General features: G+C 39.1%; 1 protein-coding gene across 9 annotated transcripts in view; it reads right to left on the bottom strand.

Annotated features, from left to right (window-relative positions):
* Positions 1-3,590: 3,590 nt before the first annotated feature.
* Positions 3,591-20,371, bottom strand: part of CREM (cAMP responsive element modulator) — a 36,217-nt gene continuing 19,436 nt past the window's right edge. For all 9 annotated transcript variants that reach the window (XM_007428017.4, XM_088150817.1, XM_088150815.1 and 6 more), the window contains 2 exons: positions 16,932-17,088; positions 3,591-13,838 (listed from right to left, as the gene is read on the bottom strand). In XM_007428017.4, the coding sequence (XP_007428079.1) occupies positions 13,694-13,838; positions 16,932-17,088 (302 nt within the window). In that variant the 3' untranslated portion in view covers positions 3,591-13,693. The remainder of the gene's footprint in view (positions 13,839-16,931; positions 17,089-20,371) is intronic.

Here is a 20,371-nt window from a genome sequence, read left to right on the forward strand (position 1 = left end):
CTGAAACCATACCAATCTTAGCATTTGTAGGAATTCTGCTCTGATGTTTGTAGGATTGGTTTAAGCATGTTCACTTGAGGAGAAACCTAAATATATTAATTGTGTGAGCGGGTCTGAGATATAGCTTCCTTTTAGCTTGCTGCATACAAAGGAGACTGTTTCTTTATATAATGGAGTATTTTTATGTTGCAGTAGATCACTGTCTCTATTGGTTGGACCATTTGGAGGCGGCTGTGCCGTCCTTTCCTTTACAACAGCTATAGGGAAATATTTCACCAACCTATTGTAGTGAAATGCTTGAAGCTATCTGGCTGAAACTTCTTAAGACTAATGTCCTCTAAAGAGTCTACATTCCTGCTGTTTTCATCCCTTTCTGCCAAACAGTGAAGCAAATACAGGCATTTTGAAGCTTCCCCATCATAAACTAGATTGAATCTTTTATAATCTCAAATCAATTTGAATTTAATCTTGTCACCTTTAAATCTCAGATATCCAGTTTGAATCAGATACAGGGTAATTTAGATACTCTCTAAAGGGGACTCTAATATGAGGAAGGGCTTGCCTTTAAAAAAAATGGCTACTAAGACAGACACAATTAGTCCCAAATCATCCATTTATCACAAGGCCACTGGCCTTTGCTATCACACCCATCAAATGATTCCCCCCACCCCAATTTATATTTGGCCTTTTTTTTCCTGGCAAATGGGCATGTTCCCAAAAGCAGCTCTGACTTTATAGACACTTTCCATTTTTAATTATCTAAAAATGCCTACGCCACCAGTGTAGGGCCCAATATATTCTTTGAAATAAAGACATTAGAGGCTGGGATTTTCCTACAAAACATGGCACCCTCTCATTCCATGTATTTTAATTTAAAAAATCCAAATATTTTTAAACAAAAGTCAGATAGAACAGGGAGTTTGGTGAGCATCTAGAGAGATATTCAAAGAAAGATTGGCACCAACCAGTTCCACACTGGGAACTCTACAGTTAAAACAATAATTTTGTTAACGTCAATGACTGATTGACATTAAAGTACTTTTTACATGTCTAATATTAAAGCTAAAACTGCCTTTTGATTTCCTACATTCAAGTTCTGATATTTTTCAAAACTTTGGTATTATACTGTCATACCTGACCAAGGATCATACCCAGAAAAGTGTGGAATGTCTTATAAAAGGGTAAAGTAGCTTGAGAGAGCCAGTTTGGTGCAGTGGTCAAGGTGCTGGGCTAGAAACTGGGAGCTATGAGTTCTAGTCCTGCCTTGGGCATGAAGCCAAGCACACCCCCTTAGCTCTAGGAAGGAAGCAATGGCAAACTACTTCTGAAATCTTACCAAGAAAACTGCAGGGACTAGTCCAGGCAGTTGCCAGGACTCAGCAATGACTTGAAGGCACAACACAAAACAAAAAAAAGCTTGACCATAGGATTCAGTAATTTGAAGCAATGGTGGCTATTATTATTACAGTGGAACCTCGGTTTACGAACTTAATTCATTCCGTGACTCTGGTCGCTACCCGAATTGGTCACAACCCGAAGCAAATTTTCCCATAAGGTTCAATGTAATTACCGTTAATCGTTCTGGCGTGGAGGACAGGGAGGCGGCTATTGCTTGGAGGGATAGTCCCCCTCCCTACGACCACGTCAGGGGTGGAAAATGGCCGCGGACCACGTGTCAGGGGCGGAAAAATGGCCGCGGACCACGTGTCAGGGGCGGAAAAATGGCCGCCGACCACGTGTCAGGGGTGGAAAAATGGCCGCGGACGTGTCAGAGGCGGAAAATGGCCGCGGACCATGTCTCAGGGGCGGAAAATGGCCGCGGACCGTGTCACGGGAGGGAAAATGGCCGCGTATCCTGTTCATACGCCGAGGCGGAGTTCGCAAATCGAAACAAAATTTTGCGGCCAGAGCTGGTCGTAACCCGAAAAGTTCGTTAACAGAAGCGTTCGTAACCCAAGGTTCCACTGTATTCTTATTTCTGAGTCTGTAATAATAATGAGAATACTTTATTAGATATTATGCCTTCTTTTGGAAATACAGGAGCAGAGTAAGAAATCATATTGACTGTTGTGGCTGTTAGTGTATGAGCATGTAGAGTAGATGAGGGTGGGACCACAGTCTCGGAGAAATAGCCTGAATAAACACTCAGCACTCAAGTTAAGGATGCTGATAGCCAAGGTGATGTGGGCACTGGATGGGGGAAGGCATGTGCAGAATTCAAGTCTTCTTCTGAAAAAGGCCAAGGAAATGGCAGAGGATGCCTGGGAAGAAGACTTAAGACAGGGCCTGCTGAACAGTAGAAATGGATGAGACTGGGAGACCAATGCCCAGAAAACCAGTTTGGCATCATGGAAAGTTCCCAGAAGCTTACTCAAGCTTCCAGAGGATTACACAGATGTGCAGTTCTGGAAAATATCTAAGTTATCAAGGTTGTAAACAATTCTGAGAAATCCCTGAAAGATTCATGTGTGCTGGCTGTGTGAGCTTGGGCTAATGGGTCACCTGAAGAAGACACTGTGAACAATATAAAAAGGAACTGATGCCTATGTTTGGGAGGAAACCTTACTTAGAAGATTGATTGGGGCTAGCATGCACGCCCAGTTTCCTGCCCACTGTCAGCCAGACCTGCACAAACATCACTGCCTGTTCAAGCCTGAGCAGCTTGAAAGATCAGCCAGGTATGCAGTATGTCTAAATCTAAACTGTTGTTGGCATAATAGATGTTAGTTTAAAGAACTTGGATATGGGCACGGTGGTGTTTTCTTCTATTCTTGTTCATTCTGTACTGGCTTATCAGAGCAGCTGTTATTTGGATTTCAACCTGAAACTAATCCAAGCATGTACTAGTGTATATATATGCTTCCTCTGCTTGTGTGATAAAATGTGTTGAGCTTCAACATCAACCCTGTCTTAAGAGTCCAGAGATCTGGATTCAGTATTGAACCACAGAAAAGCACTTCCTGGCTTTGTCTAGACCCCCACGGCAACCTTCTGCTAGTTAGGGGATGATGTTTTTAGTCTCCTATTAATCAGCTGGACACTGAGCAGATTGTCGCAAGGGGTTCCTCTTATGTTTTTCTGCATCTGAGCCTGCCAGAAGTGAAGATGACTATGGATTAGTTTCAAACTACTTCAAGTCGGATTGTGCGGTAGAAATGCTGGTGGTGTTATTCTGTGTGTGACTAAGGCTCACAACAACCTCTTGTCATGTACTGGAGAACTGAATTGTATAGGAGCATGTTGCTACAAGCTAACGATGTAGTACATCCAGTAACTCTACTAAACACAAAAGACAGAACGATGAAAGGACCAGAAATGTTTGTGGTATGAATCAAGTATTTTATTGCCACACAATAAATCAAAATAATTGAACAAAATAATCACATCTTTTCAGGTCAAAGTTGCTAAAATGTGTATTTTTGAAGAAAAAATAATCATAAATAAAAGGGGACAAATATGGAAGACCTTGAAGCAGCATTTATGATGATTTTACTGGCTTTACTTGAATACTTCACAAATAATCCCTTGAAAATTATATAGAACATATACATTCTAAATGAGCTGGAAGATACTATGAAGTTATTTCCTAATTAAATCTTTAGCTCTTCTGACCTTAATTCACATTTGAAATAGGTTTTATATTTAGGTAAGTTGCTTTCAAAATGACAGGTAGGAAACCATTTGTCTAAAAACAATCTGTCAGAAAGTAGATACGTTTACCAACAGGGACACCCTTCTCATCATTTAATCATTAGGGAATTTCATCTTCTGTTATGAGCTATCTACATTTCTTAAAGTTTTAGTTAAATATTGATATGCCCTTCATCACTTCAGAGTAGAGCCATTTCCCAGATTTTTTAAAAAATGGTTCCCTCTGGTGGCTTGGGCCTGAAATATCTTTTTAGGTTAAATTTCCAACCACAAAGCCATGTGTATATTTTGCTTTTCCTTTTCAGTAAGCTGTAAGGATTTTGCACATATGTAAAATTCATGGGTTTTTTTGCTTAAACCAATATTCTAACTGCAGTGCTTTGTAAATTTGTCTGCAGTTACCCCCAGCAAATGTAACAAGCCATAAGCAAAGTTGCCTTTGCAGACAGTTCAGAATCATCAGAGCAAAATGCAGCTTGCCTGAAAGAAGACAGGGACCACGAGCTCCTAACAGACATCTAGCCATTTTGCATCAATGGCACAAGTTTCCACCTCCAAGCCAGTGAATTTTAAGGTGGAAAACATGTGGCACTGCTGATGCTCTGAACTATCATGCTAACAATAATAATATTCCTATCTCTATTGCAACACATTCACATCACTTAATATTGCAGTTATGACTTTCATAGTTTTATTTTAGATATCACTTAAAGGGACATATGAGAATTATAAAATTATACTCTGAAGCTTAGACTTTTTTTACTTCCTAATCTTAACTCATTAATACTCAGAGTTACCAATATTTTGATTTTCTATGTCCACAAGATGGCATTGCTCAACTATTACAGAAAAGATCCTGTCAGGCTCCTAGGACCAGGGCTTGATAATAAATCTTGGTCTCCTGACTTTACATAGCTGAACTTGGCTACTGGTCTTAAACTTAACTGAAGTCTTTTTGAGATACAATATGGCACGGCTAGGCAAGAATCTTCATTGTAGACTAGACTGTAGGCACATTAAACAGTTGATTGCCCTCTGTCAGTATGAGAGTACAATTTCACTCATACCCATAGAAGTGTGAGCTAAGTAACTGTTGGCTGCTGACATAACTGACATTTCTGCCCTGAGAAAGACTGGCTGTCGGCTTATCTCTCACCTTTCTCAAGTTATGAGAGAACTGTGATTACACAAGAGAAATCAAATTATTTTCCACCAAACCATTTATGAAGAGATAAAAGATGCATCAGAGCAGCACCTTAAAAACTTGACCTCAGCTTAATGCAATCTTTAAGCATAAATATGCCCTTAAGATGGCAACAATTGTATTCTAAAAGCTTGACGGTTTGAGTGAATCACACCTCTTTGCAAATGATGTTGGCTCACACATCAACATGTTTAACCTCTGTATTGTTTGAATGTACACTTCCGTTGTGGTTACTCCATTGTTCTTTGTTATTCTTTTTCCACATGGAGAAATTGTAGCACTTGTGTATCTCCCTGCACAGAGGGTTAAATGAAAATATGGTTTTTGAAAAAAAGACACTTTACTGTTTCCGAAAGGAAAATATATATAGTCAACTTCTATTCCAGAGCTAGCAGTACTTTGCCTGGGAATACCCTTCTAGAGGAAAGAACTGAAGTAACAACTGCTAGAATTTCAGTCAGCAGTTAAACCAAAACCAAAAACCAGCAGAATCCAATTATATGATTCCATCACAGAAACAATTTCCAGTGATGGAACAAAAGACCATTAGATCCCCTTCTCATGCATATGATCCCAAAATCTGATCCCAAAAAACTAGAAGAGATGCTCAGGTCATTCAAGGCCTATAAGGGGGAGGAGAAGAGAAGAGAAACATATGTTCTGCAAATAGACTTTTGTTTGTACATTAGATTCCAATGCAGTTTACTAAATTTTCAGGAGGGGAACCCCAACATTTAGAGATCCAGTTTTTTGTAATATATGATTGGGGATTGGGGAGAAAGTTGCTTACTTCACAAACTTAACTCATTTTACAATTTTGAATCAATATCTGAAGCTTGTCATTTGAAATGTTTATTTATTTAAATTTTGCAATGTGTCACCAAATTTTTTAAAGCATACTAGAGAAAATCTGTACAAAAATGACATTTTATGAAAATAATGTGCAAAAGGTATATTAGGAAATACTCTTTAATGTTTCCAAAAAGTGCTTATTAGGCAACACTGAAAAAAATCTGTAAGCTTGGAGAAATGTGCACAAAATTATATCAACATTTTAGGCATGCTTTTTAAAAGTCAAGTTTGACAAACTGCACTTGACAAACTTTCAAAACAAGAAAAAAAACTTGATAGACTCACAAAATTGAGAAAATGAAATTTCCATACTCACCCACCCCATATATTTGTTGGAATACCTTTATTGCAAAGCTTTTTAAATGTAGAAGAAAATTGTCTGAAAAAAACTTGAGAGGTTCACAAAAAGTGTGTATCCAAATGATCATTAGATAGCAACAAAGAGTTAAGTGGTTTTTATATCTCTTTACTGCCATCAATTGACTCCCTTGATTTTTGCATCCTAGATCTAGTAGTTCTACTAAACAGATCAACTGGAAAAAATTTAGTATAGGGTTAAAAGTGACCTGAAAAAATACTTGCTAAGAACAGAAAAGGAAGCAATAGTTGTATTTTGCTGCCTTCAAAGGCATGTATCTGAGAACTGTGGACAAGGCTCCTTACTAGACTGACTTTAATCTGGTAGAGGCTTTACTGTGCTCCTATGTACAGGTGAAACTCAAAAAATTAGAATATCGTGCAAATGTTCATTTATGTCAGTATGGCAACTCAAAAGGTGAAACCAATATACGAGATAGACGCATTACATGCAAAGCGAGATATGTCAAGCCTTACTTTGGTATAATTGTGATGATTATGGCGTACAGCTTATGAAAACCCCAAATTCACAATCTCAGAAAATTAGAATAGTGTGAAAAGGTTCAATATTCTAGGCTCAAAGTGTCCCACTTTAATCAGCTAATGAATCCATAACACCTGCAAAGGGTTCCTGAGCCTTTAAATGGTCTCTCAGGCTGGTTCAGTAGGAATCACAAGCATGGGAAAGACTGCTGACCTGACAGTTGTACAGAAAACCATCATTGACACCCTCCATAAGGAGGGAAAGCCCCAAAAGGTAATTGCAAAAGAAGTTGGATGTTCCCAAAGTGCTGTATCAAAGCACATCAATAGAAGGTTATGTGGAAGGTAAAAGTGTGGTAGAAAAAGGTGCACAAGCAGCAGGGATGACCGTAGCCTGGAGAGGATTGTCAGGAAAAGGCCATTCAAAAGTGTTGGGGACTTTCACAAGGAGTGGACTGAGGCTGGAGTTAGTGCATCAAGACCCACCACACACAGACGGATCCTGGACATGGGTTTCAAATGTCATATTCCTCTTGTCAAGCCGCTCCTGAACAACAAACAACGTCAGAAGCGTCTTACCTGGGCTACAGAAAAAAAGAACTGGTCTGTTGCCCAGTGGTCCAAAGTCCTCTTTTCTGAGGAGAGCAACTTTTGCATCTCATTTGGGAACCAAGAACCCAGAGTCTGGAGGAAGAATGGAGAGGCACACAATGCACGATGCTTGAAGTCCAGTGTGAAGTTTCCACAGTCTGTGTTGATTTGGGGAGCCATGTCATCTGCTGGTGTTGGTCCACTGTGCTTCATTAAGTCCAGGGTCAACGCAGCCATCTACCAGGATGTTTTGGAGCACTTCATGCTTCCTTCCGCAGACAAGCTTTATGGGGATGCTGACTTCATTTTCCAGCAGAACTTGGCACCTGCCCACACTGCCAAAAGTACCAAAACCTGATTCAATGACCATGGGATTACTGTGCTTGATTGGCTAGCAAACTCACCTGACCTGAACTCCATAGAGAATCTATGGGACATTGCCAAGAGAAAGATGAGGGACATGCGACCGAACAATGCAGCGGAGCTGAAGGCCGCTATTGAAGCATCCTGGTCTTCCATAACACCTCAGCAGTGCCACAGGCTGATAGCATCCATGCCATGCCGCATTGTGGCAGTCATTGCTGCAAAAGGGGCCCAAACCAAGTACTGAGTACATATGCATGCTTATACTTTGCAGAGGTCCGATATTGTTCTATTTCCAATCCTTGTGTTATTGATGTCATGTAATATTCTACTTTTCTGACATTGTGAATTTGGGGTTTTCATAAGCTGTACGCCATAATCATCACAATTATACCAAAGTAAGGCTTGACATATCTCGCTTTGCATGTAATGCGTCTATCTCATATATTGGTTTCACCTTTTGAGTTGCCATACTGACATAAATGAACATTTGCACAATATTCTAATTTTTCGAGTTTCACCTGTATATCATATTGATCAGCAGCCACTATGCAAACTGGTCCTTCTGTAATAATCAAAAACATACTGCCTTGTTTTATTTTACTGGGATCATTTTATCCCAGGCATATATTTTCCTTGCAGCATAACAAAGCTGTCTTGCTGTAAGACTCCATTGTATTTTATGGATTCAGTTTCATTTTGGTTCTAAAAAGTTACAAGGATAAAGGTTGTGAGGTATTCTGAAGGAGCATTGACTCAAAATAATAGTACTGATTTCTTAAATGAATAGAATCTCCCTCCCATTTTGCACATAGTTCATCCTTCAGAAGGTTATCAGAACAAACAGAAATATATTCAGACAAGCTTTTTTCTCTGGCATGAGCCTAATGCTACAAAGCCAGACCTCACAAAACATGCCACCACAGCTCTTTAGAGTCTAAAGAGTTTAGACCTTTTTTTTTTTTGTATCATAGAGGAACTGCCCTCGAAACTCAATAAACCACACAGTGAACAACAATTTGGTTGAAAACAAGAGGCAGAAGTGACATCAGTATCCTAACCTTTTTTTTCAGGTTAACCACATCAAACATCGTTAGCAGAGTCATTACAAGGGCAGGAAAAACCCCAGCAGGTAACACCACTTCCTTTCTTGCATTTTGCTATTTCATTTTAAAGAGACTTCAACAGGCAGTTCAGCATGATTTAATTCCCCCTCCTTCCCACCTCATTAATCTGCATGATTCATCCTTCCTGATGACAGCATGTGAGTGAATCGTTTGTGACCTGAAAAGTATGATGAGCAATGGTGAATACATGTTGACAGCCAGGTTCAAAGGGCTATTCACCAGAATGGTCTTCCCCAACTTGGTACCTCCTCCCCACCATTACAGTCCACTGAGTTGGTTGGCTATAATACATTTAAATAATAAATAAATAAATGCACGTTGAGAATTTTGGAAGAACTGGTTGGTTAGTTTGGGCAAGACTGTACCAGAAGCAACATTAGTGCTGATGAAGACAAATGCCAAGCAACTACAGAATCAGGTGGCATCCAACACTGTAAAGATAAGACAGTCTAAGGACATCTAATCCCTTTCATTAAAGAAATCAGATGAAATGCAATACGGTATTTAGAAAGCTGGGACAGGGGGCTTTATATCGGTTACTGTCTTCCAACTTGGGGGACACTTCTTGGGAAATCCAACAACAACAAATAGCAAGCCTCAGAGGAAGACTGCAGGGGTTACAAATACAGCATCTGGATATAAGCAATTCTATAACAACTTAATGGAAATGCGGTTTCATAATTCTTTTACTAAAATGTGAAAAATGCAGAGTTTGGTGACTTCTTGGCATGTTCTTTGTAAAAGTACAAATAAAGGTTAGCAACAACATGAACACAAACCCAATATGTTATTACTGGTTATAAATATTTGAGCCACTGATGTAAGCTTGTGAAATCTATAGTTCTTTACTAGAGAATTTCTTTTAAGCAAGTTTGGTTTTTTCCTATAACAGTAGAATATTGTTAATGCATTGTAGCTTAATTACCATTTTCCTGCCTGTTAATTTGTCTAGCTATATACCTGAAATTTTAGTTTTCTTTCTAAGTAGCCAGGTATGGGGGATGCGGTGGCGCAGCGGCTTAATGACGCTGAAAGTTGCTGGCCAGAAATGGTCTACGCTTCAGCGGTTCGAGTCCAGCCTTTGCATTAGCAGGGTGAGCTCCTGTTTCCTCCCCAGTTCCTGTCAACCCAACAGTTCAAAAACTCACATGAGTAGATAAATGGGTACTCTCACTCCAGTGGGAGGAAAAATGCTGGCGGCGCCTTGCAAAAAGGAGTCGGGAGCAGTTGCTGGTAAGCGCGAAAAACCGTGCGTGCCCGGAAAGGGCACGAAGCAACGGAAACCCCGCCTCCTGCGCACGCCAGCTGGGCTCTGCTCTAGGAAGGAGGCTCTGGCAAACCACTTCCGAAACACTTGCCTTGAAAACTGCAAGGACTCGTCCAAGCAGTCACTGCAGAGTCGGTAACGACTGAGCGCAGATTAAAAAAAAAAAAAAAGCCAGGTATATGTACCAACCAGAGATAGTGTGTCCAACTGAATAACATGCTTGAGATGGATATGAGTCCAATTCCTTTTTCTAAGTTCTTATGAGTCAGTTTCTAAGAATGTAGTTTCTCAGTTTGAAATTTCTCAATATTAACAGCTGTTCACATAAAGAGAGTAATATTGTTATTCATATATGTATATCATTCTCTCTCTCTCACACACACACACATAAAAAAAAAATCCCCTCTCAACCCTATGGGTGGTATGTGTCTTCCTCAATCTTGGGTCCTCTAGCACCGTTCTGGACAGAGAGCTCAGAGTTTGTTCCTGGGATCTGTTGGAGCCACGCTCCGAGCTTAGGAGTCACAGCCCCGAGTGCTGCTACCACCACTGGGACCACTTTGGCCTTTATTTTCCACATCCTGTCTAGTTGCTCCTTCAGCCCCTGGTACTTCTCCAGCTTCTCATACTCCTTCTTCCTGATGTTGCTGTCACTTGGCACCACTATATCACCGCCACTATCTTCTGGTCCTTATCTACTACCACGATGTCTGGTTGATTGGCCAGTACCTGCCTGTCCATCTGGATCTGGAAGTCCCACAGGATCTTAGCCCTGTTATTCACCATGACCTTCTGTGGAATCTCCCACTTGGACTTGGGAGGGTTTAGCCCATACACTCTGCAGATGTTCCTGTAAACAATGTCAGCTACTTGGTTGTGCTGTTCAATGTATGCTGTTCCTGCCTGCATCTTACACCCTGCCACTATGCGTTGGACTGTCTCTGAGGCCTCCCTGCACAGTCTGCACCTTGGGTCTTGTCTAGTGTGGTAGACTGCTGCTTCTATGGATCTGGTGTTTGGTGCCTGTTCTTGCACTGCTATGATCAGTGCCTCAGTGCTGTCTTTTAGTCCAGCCCTTTCCAGCCACCGATAGGATTTCCCAATGTCAGCCACCTCAGCTATCTGTCAATGGTACATCCCATGCAGGGTCTTGTCTTGCCATGGCACTTCCTTTGCTTGAACTTCCTCCCATGTCTGCTGCTGCCTCAGGCATTCTCTCAGCAGCTCATCTTTGGGTGCCATTCTTACTGATGTACTCCTGGATGCTCCGGGTTTCATCCAGGACAGTGGCTTTGACACTCACCAGACCCTGCCTGCCCTCTTTCGAGCTGGCATACAGTCTCTGGGTGTTGGACTTGGGGTGGAAACCTCTGTAGATTGTGAGGAGCTTCCGGGTCTTCACATCAGCAGCCTCTGTGTCCTCCTTTGGCCAGCTCACCATACTGGCAGGGTATCTGATGACTGGCAGGGCATACATGTTGATGGCATGGATCTTGTTCTTCCCATTGAGCTAGCTCTTTAGGACCTGCCTTATATATTCATAAACACATTATTCTCTCTCTCTCTCTCTCTCTCTCTCTCTCACATACACACACACACATTCTATTTACCACTGAAAAGAAAACAGAGACTGCCTAGAGCCACAGAAACATTTCTTCTGTCATGATGTCACATATAAATGAAGGGTCAGCATTTGTTATTTACTGTACTATTAAAGAAAGAATGAATTTCAATATAGTTTGTCATTTTAGAATAGGCCTGTTATCTGTTCGAGTATTCCCAATGAAGATCCATCAGGTAGATTTGTTGGCAGATTTACTGTAGTTGCTCTGACTACAAGGGTTAAGCACTACCCAATGATGACATCATGGTAAAAGGAAGTATTACTGCATCACCAAACAGGATATCCTTCCTTATAATCATTCATAACAACCATGCTTAATGTCAGCACAGATTCTGTACCATTGCTCCACATCAAGAAAACTTTTTGGTCAAATATATATTGCATTAAATGATAGTGTGAAGCTATGCTTACTTTCTAAAACAAAAAATAAGCATCAGAAGTCCTGTTTTCATCAGGATTTTGACATAAAGAGAATGCTTAGCCACTTCTTTTCCCAGCCACAGCCCCAAAGATGCCCTTCACACATACAGACAGTGCAATGGTTTCTGGAGAAAAGAAGCTCCTGTTGGGTATGGGAATCATGCATATTAGACACTGCAGCCTATGAGAAAAAGAAAAAATAAAAGGCCAAGAAAGATATAAGTCAAACTGTACTGCTGGAACTTTTTCAGCTCAACTGCTAAAAAAAAAAAAAAAAAAAGGAGGGGGAGTACATGTGACAAAATAAAATTTCACAAGATTAACACACATCATGGAATTTGAATGATTTCCTCATGATTTCATGCAATCTCACATGAAGATATCAATATTTGCATATTCTCACTTCACATGAAAACACAAAAATCTTTGAGATTTGAGGGTTATCAGATTTCAGTCCTTTTAATTTTCAATTATTATCTGAATTTTAATTATTCTGCAGATAAGGTTCTGAGTGATTGTAACTACTCATGAGAGTGTTCAGTAAAAATCCTAGAACAAATACCATCAAGTAGTGCTTGTTGACAGTGCTTGTAGAAGCTGTGTGAAAAATCTGAAATGTGTATTTTTAAGATCAGTGTTAGCTACAATTCTGGAGTATATTTGTGAAATATAAAAGACAGTAAGTGTGTCTAATAAAATATTTCACAGCATATGCCATTAGTTTTATTTTTAAAAAAGATGGGATGTTTAAATAAATACCAAACACTACAAAGTTTAACCAACATGGTTCTATTTAAAAACTAGTTTCAACCATGGCACTCAGTGACAGCAATACAATACTTTCTTCACAAAGCGATGAATATAAAAATATGCCATAAATTCATTTGTAAACTAGTATTCTAATACACGTACGTCATAGCAACGCACATCTTTATATAACTTTTTCCTGAGATACTTTGGGTGGTTTTCATTTTATTGTGTTAGATGCATTATCTTTGATCACTTTAAAATAGTGGTGCAAGTGGGATGCTAATATAATGAAAATAATGCAAATACTGCGTAGAGGAGCAGCTCTTACACATGCTTCCTTTGAAAACATGGAACACACATTGTGTTCTTAAACATTTGACTCTTTCTGGTTGAGAAAAAGACAGCTGAAGTTTCATTTAAGAATCTACAAAATGCAGCAAAGTGTTTCAGGAATGTTAGAGGCTGGAGTAGAAGACAAATGATATAAAGGAAAAGTCATAATTCTTGTTGACTAGACATTGCCTGCAGAAGCATTTGTACATGCTGTAGCCAGTTCACAGTTTCAGTATTGACACTAGTCTGTCTTGGAAGAGCAAATGTCTTTTAAAGTTTCTAGCTCTTCTATAAGTTTCTTGTTTTGAACTTCTAACATTGCAACACGACTCTCCAGACATTTCACGTATTCTTTCTTCCTTCGTCGACATTCTTTTGCAGCTTCCCTAAAAAAAGAAGTAAAAAGGGCAAACAGAAATGCTTTTGTGACATGCTACTGAGATAAGGTAGGATGGGGGTGATGCAGTGACGAAGATCAATAGAGTATGGAGACGGTGATGCTTTCCAAAGATTGGAAATCACACATCTTTTTAAAAAAGACCTAAGAAAAGCCAAGATCACAAAGACCATACACTGCCCCTTTCTCAAGGGTCACTTGGCAATCTGTAGAATTGCTTCATCTCATGCCTTGATTACTGTTCATAGTAAAAAGTTCCATGGCCAAATGCCAGTTACTCTGCTTTATGGCAATAAAGGTCTTTGAGGGCCTTGAGTTCCTCAATGAGAGTCTTGTTTTGGTTTTCAAGCACAGCCACACGATTTTCAAGACATTTGACATACTCCTTCTTCTTCCTGCGACACTCACGAGCAGCTTCCCTGGAACCAACACAAGGCAAATGACTACTCGATCAGCTACAATGCAACGAAAACCCAGGTACGTACGATAACCTCTGACACCAGAAAAGCTGAAATAACTCAATAAATGCCAAATCAAGTAAATCATACAATAGTCACACCATAAATTCAGGCCACAAATGCTCTGGAGACAATGCAGAACAAGCAGAAGACACAGCGTAGCACAAAAGTATGAGGAAGTTGTAAAATCGATTATGAGATTGTGCTTTAACAAAGCAATTCAAGCTATCGCAAAACATGCATCAAAGTAACAGCTCAGTGTTTACAACCCCCGCATCATCTGTTCGCATAATATCGCAGATTTACATGCTTAAACAGGTAACTCAATCATCTCAGCGTATGTCTGCAAAATGTTAGGAAATTAACTGCTGGCAAACAAAACATGCTACCTTCTCTCTTCAGCTTGGAATCTAGATGCTAGTCTGAAATGTTCTGTCAATTCTCCCCATTTTCTTGTCAAAACCAATAATAAATTCTTTAAAGTGAGTACGAATTATTATTTACAGTTTAAACCTTGAACTTTAAAATAATAATGAAAGATGAAGGAGAAATTAGAGTGAACCACTGTTTCGCCTTCTCTGCTTCCTGCTGCTGTTTCACTGAGCTCGTTCCAGACCCTTCTAGCTCTCTAAAGTCCACTAGCCTATGAGTGGGAGATGAAGAACTTAACCATCATCACTGGCTACCTCTTTAAATCATATAACATTTTATTTACATATTACTGTTTTTAAGGCCTTTGCAAAGGCCACCATAAGGAACTTCTTGTTAGAGCATTGAACAAAAATGTTTAAAATCAATAACACCATAACTAATATGGAACACTGCTATGCTATCACCACATCTGAACTTATTCATCTCAAAACTATGGATTTTATTTTGGAGTCCTCCCTGCTTTAATTTTCAGAAGGACAAAACATTTTTCCTTGTACATAGTTATGGGTTAGATCATTTTCCAGAATGCCTTTCCTGGAATATTGATCCAAAAGAACCCCCAAGATCTTTGACAGGACATTTTAGGGAACACAGTCTGAAAGGAAAGCTCAAAAGCTTGCATGAATGAGAACAGTATCTACACATGCCAGGCAAAAATCTTAGCTATTTGGTACTACGTATTTATATCAGAAGTACCAAGATAAACTGGCACATGTTACATAATTGCCACTAACAGTGGACACTAGACTGAACCTGAAGAGAGAAGAACAAGAGACTGAAACTACGACATGGATTCTGGATGAGCAATTTAAAATTAAAAGGCATGAGAAAAAGCAATACCATGAGTACAGTGAACAATAGCGGGGTTAGTTTCCAAGAGCTCAGCTTCTTCAAGTAAAGCACATGCCAACAATATCCACAACTACTGGCAGTGGACACTGAGTACAGCATTAATACCAGAAAGACACGCAGGAAGTAAACAAACAAAAGGTTAACATATCCTGGACAATATACAAAATTTACTAAATAAAGTGAAAAAAGCATCCTAAAAGTCTCACCCAAACTCCTAAAAACGAATCTACTACAAAAAAGATATTCCACAGCGAATTTATTATTTGCTGCAATAAGATACTAAATCTGCAAAATACCTTTACCCTTCTTCTATTTTCTAAAGTTTACAAAATCATGTGCTTCAGTAATATTACCGACTCAGAATTTCCTATTTAAATAAATGACACTCACATGAATGTGTCTAATCTGTGCCTATAAATAATAGGGGCATAAAGCATTCTTTAAATTACAGGTAGTCCTCGTTTAATGTCCATTTGTTCAGCAACCATTCAAAGTTATGATGCGCTGAACGAAGGGTACTTATGCTGGGTCCTCATAGTTGTGGCCGTCGCAGCATCCCATGGTCACATAATAGCCATTTGCGACCTTCACTGCTGGCTTCCAACAAGCAAAGTCAATGGGGAAGCTGGTAGGAGATCACAAATTGCAATCACATGACTATGGGATGCTGCGACCGTATGGGATTCGCCTAACAGCAGCAACTGGAACTGCCAGAACTGCTGTTAAAAGTTGGCACAGTCACGTGATATTGCACCTTACAACCGTGTCCCTTAGCGATGGAGTTCCTGGTCACAATTACCATCGGTAAGTGAGGACTATCTGTATTATGAGATGTAACTTATATTGAATGTATAATACTATAATCAGCATCTGTTTCTGTGTGAGTGAGAATCTTTTATTCTTATTAATGCAATGGACTTTCTAAATGGAAAACTTGCATAGTGTGGTGTAATAGTTAAAGTACTGCACTAATATTGAAATTATTGGGGAGATGCAGGTTCAAGTCCAATTTCCTGCCATGGGAGCTCACTGGATGATTTTGGACCTGTCACATTCTCTCAGACTATCCTAGTCCTGAGAGCTGCAGTGGAGGAAAAAAAATGGAGGAAGGGTGCTATGTATGCTTGTTTGAAGCCCTAGAGAAAAGGCAGGATATATAGTACATCTATCAGATAATAAATATGTAACATTCAAGATCTATAATTCAAAGCCATCAGTAGTTTTCTATGCAAAATATAAAACTAATGTTACCAAAACTTGTAGTGATTTTGTAAGTTATGCTACAATGTGTAGAGCCATCTGTAATTCTCTAGCAACTGAAGGAATTACAAGTCTTTATTTATACTGGCACAATCCTTAGGCTGGCACTGGGGATTTGCATCATATTAATAAGTACTGGTAAACTGCACAGATATTTTCAAACTGTTCCAAACTGCCATCACTTTCATACTGCAGAAAAAACTAATAGCCAGGTTCAAACCAGCTACCAGAGACAGTTGGGAGTTGGATCATTTAGACTTCTGGGAGGAATTGCTTAAGAGAATAACTGTTAGTAGCCAACAATACTTTCGGAGTCACGGTTAAGGTGATGCCGAGGGAAGGCATTGCTCTCTTCCCCAGCAATTACATGAAAAGCTGCAAGGCCCCATATGTGAGAACCAGCTGAGCAATTTACCTCTGAAACCGTCTTTTTAGCACCACTATTTAATTTTCCCTTCCACTGATTCTTGGAAATAAACTCTAATTGTTACTTTAAATTCTAATCGGTACCTATTTTTCATAAGCCTTAGCTCTCTTTTACGTGTTGCTTCTTCTGCTAGCTGCTGCGGGCTGTGCAATGTTCCTGGGGAAGCTGCCATGACGACTCCTTGAGGTAAGGCTGTGGTTGGAGTTCGGATCTGGTAAGTTGGCATGTCACCTGTAGCAGCTGCAATTTCAAAAGAGAAGAGGGAAGAAATTATATTATAATACAGCAGAAAATGACATGGTTGATCATCAAAAACAAAAAAATAATAAATGTTCTAGCATGGCATCTGCGATCAAGATTTGTACAAGTTTTTTTTCTCTTTAATTTGGGTAGTTTTAACAAAACAGCCCTAAGAAAATCACAATGGAAACAATACTTTTGTCAAAGGCTTCAAAATTTGGGGAAGGGGGGAATTAAATAGCCTGTTTGTGCTTCTATTGAATGAATTCTATTCAGGAAAAGCAAGTTCTCTCCTTCCCTCTAGCCCAGGCCTGCACAACATATGGCCCGTCTGCCGGCTTTTAATAAAAACTCAATAAATCCACTACTGTACCAGCAAACATTGCCGCTGCTAGGAAGCGCCCACTGCCGCTGCCCTGAAATACATGCTGCTGGGTGCCTTCAACGCCTCCAGACCCCACCGACCCCACCAGCTCCATCACTAATGCCACTTCCCTAACTGCAGAACAGCTGATCAGCACACCAGATATTCCTTGTAGCCTGAGATTATTTTTAATTGATCAGTGTGGCCCTTTCCTCTCTACATGTTGTGCAGGCCTGCTCTAGCCTCTTCAGGAAGCAATATTTCCCTATGCACTCAGGTCATCAGTTCCTTAGCAAAACCAGATCACAAGTCTGACCACAGGGCCAAATATTTTGGGCCTATAGACCGGGATTTTTTTTAAAAAAAACTTATGAATATTAACTAAAGGGATTTTTTTGGACAAAATTACAATAGCAACAATAGTAACAGAAAGCACATTTAATCTAATAATATTACCTAAGGAATGAGAACATGGAATAGACCTCCACAACACACTAAGCAATGAAGGCCTGACAAGACCCAGACAGCACTTAATTTTCCTAATCCCAGAAAAGCAGCAAAATCAGGCTTCCAAAGCCTCTGATGGTCACAATGCTGGTTTCCTCAACATAGTGTCCACAAATCCTGGAGCAGTTGGGGAATCACATTTGGTGCCCAGGAGGCTAAGTCCACTTGCTATTTTTAGTCTTTCAGAAATATAATTATCTATTTATTCCTTCATGAAAATGAATAGGCAGATGGTAAAACAAAGCAATAGCTCCAGTTTCTGTCATCTTCATTTCCCATAATGCATCTTAGGCCCCATGCAGCCCTCAGACTTTTTAAAGAAAAATTCACTGATGGCTACATTCTCAATGCATAGCCCTGAAACATGTCCAACCACTTGCAAAAAATGCTTTCAAAAAAAGAAAGAAAAAGTTATTTCATCAGCACTGTTACTTGATAAATTCCAGAGTTTGAGAAAAAAACAGACAGTAACCAAAGCTAAGGAAGAGAGTGAATTATTGATAAATGAGATATCAGCTTATATTCTTGTGAACAGATGAATGGAAACTTTGGGATACATGTAGGAAAAGAAAGGACTGTGATAGGTAAAGATCCACAGAGAGAACAAATGTGTGGGCACATGACAAACTAATAGCAAACTTTCTTCCAAGTTAAATTGAAAGTGGGAATTTGTTCAGTTCAAAGAAACTTATAAAATCCTTTAGATATCTACCTTCTTGAAATGAATTAAAAGCAGAATTAAATATGGTTGTTTCTCACAGGTAAAGATATTCAGTAACATTTTTCTTGCCCAGCCAATCCTATCTTGCTCTGAAGCTTCTGTGCTACTCAGTATTAAAATACAATAAGGTAGTCCTTGTCTTATGACCATTTGTTTAATGACCATTCAAAGTTACAACAGTGCTGAAAAAAATGACTTACAACCAATCCTTGCACTTATGACCATCTCAGCATCCCCGTGGTTACATGATCAAAATTCAGAGGCTTGGCAACCAGCATGTATTTACAACGGGTCCCAGGGTCATGTGATCGCCATTTGCGACCTTCCCAGGGGGCTTCTGACAAGCAAAGTCAATGGGAAAGTCGGATTGCTTAACGACCATGGTGATTCGCTTAATGGCCATGGCAAAAAGGTCATAAAATCTGGCGTGACTCAACGACTGCACTGCTTAGCGATGGAAGTTCTGGTCCCAATTGTGGTTGTAAGTCAAGGACTACCTGTGTAATGCTTTAATCCTTGTACGCTAAAAGCTGCTTCTCAAATAGATACAAAAAGGCAGAAAGGTAGAAGAAAGTAAACAGATGAAATTCCAGATATATTTACATTGTGCAATCTTAGTTGAGATTCAGTCCAACTTAAAGATAGCACAAACAAGGTGGAGTAATAGCCATAATTGTTCTAGTGTTTTTATTGCAACCTGAAATTATTTTTCCAATGACAATGCTGGCTGGGGAGACGATGGAATTTACAGTCCCATGAACTTTACATTAACTAATTAAATATGTACATAGTATGTCCTGTTTTCCATCTTATTTTTTTAATTTTTGCATCTTATTTTAAGTGAAAAAAAAAGAAACGAAAATGAAGAAAACTCTTAAAAATACCTCTTGTATCCTAATCAACACTAGTTTTACACACACACATTATATATATGTGTGTGTGTGTGATGTTACCCAAATTATTCACATTTAACTCAGTTTATTTATTATTAGGAAAAAAGATGGAATTAAAAATATCAACTATTATGAGCAGTCCAATGTTTTAAAACTGTCCTTCAGTCAACAGGCCTGCTGATCAAATGCTTATTTAAATACAGAAAGAGTATAAGTTCTTAAGGTCATTGTATCACTGATTAAAATTAGGTGACTTCCCATTTTTAAAAAAACTCAGTTTTTTACATTTGTATTTGTTGCTTTCTTTATCATAAACATGGGCATCTACAAACACCAATAATGTCTTCAAAAAAGTTACTGTGTGAAACAATCACTGTCCAAAAGGGAACCACAACAGTATACAACCACTTCATATGGACCAATGTTGCATATCTTTAACAATTAGATGAACTTAACAATTTCTTCCTTAAAAAGATTCACAGGTTTCCAGTAGTCATGAAATAGTATTTTCGTTGAACTAATCACAATTCCACATCTGTCAACTACAGATACCAAAATGATCTTCTGTCGTCATTCATATACTGGATAGTCCAATCCTTTGTATCATACTTCCCAATCCTCTTGAAGATCTAATTTAGTATAATCTAACATTTGTTTATAAATATGTATGATTGATTTACCATTTTGTAAAGAACATATTTAGGTGTGAAATGTGATATTTATTTATTTATTTATTTATTTATTTATTTATATTTATATACCAAATTTGTCACCACCCATCTCATTAAAAAACAACTC

The sequence above is a fragment of the Python bivittatus genome, unplaced genomic scaffold (genome assembly GCF_059951505.1).
Source record: "Python bivittatus isolate LINGU-HERP-01145 unplaced genomic scaffold, Pbiv_v1 ctg000610_np1212, whole genome shotgun sequence".
NCBI lineage: Eukaryota > Metazoa > Chordata > Lepidosauria > Squamata > Pythonidae > Python > Python bivittatus.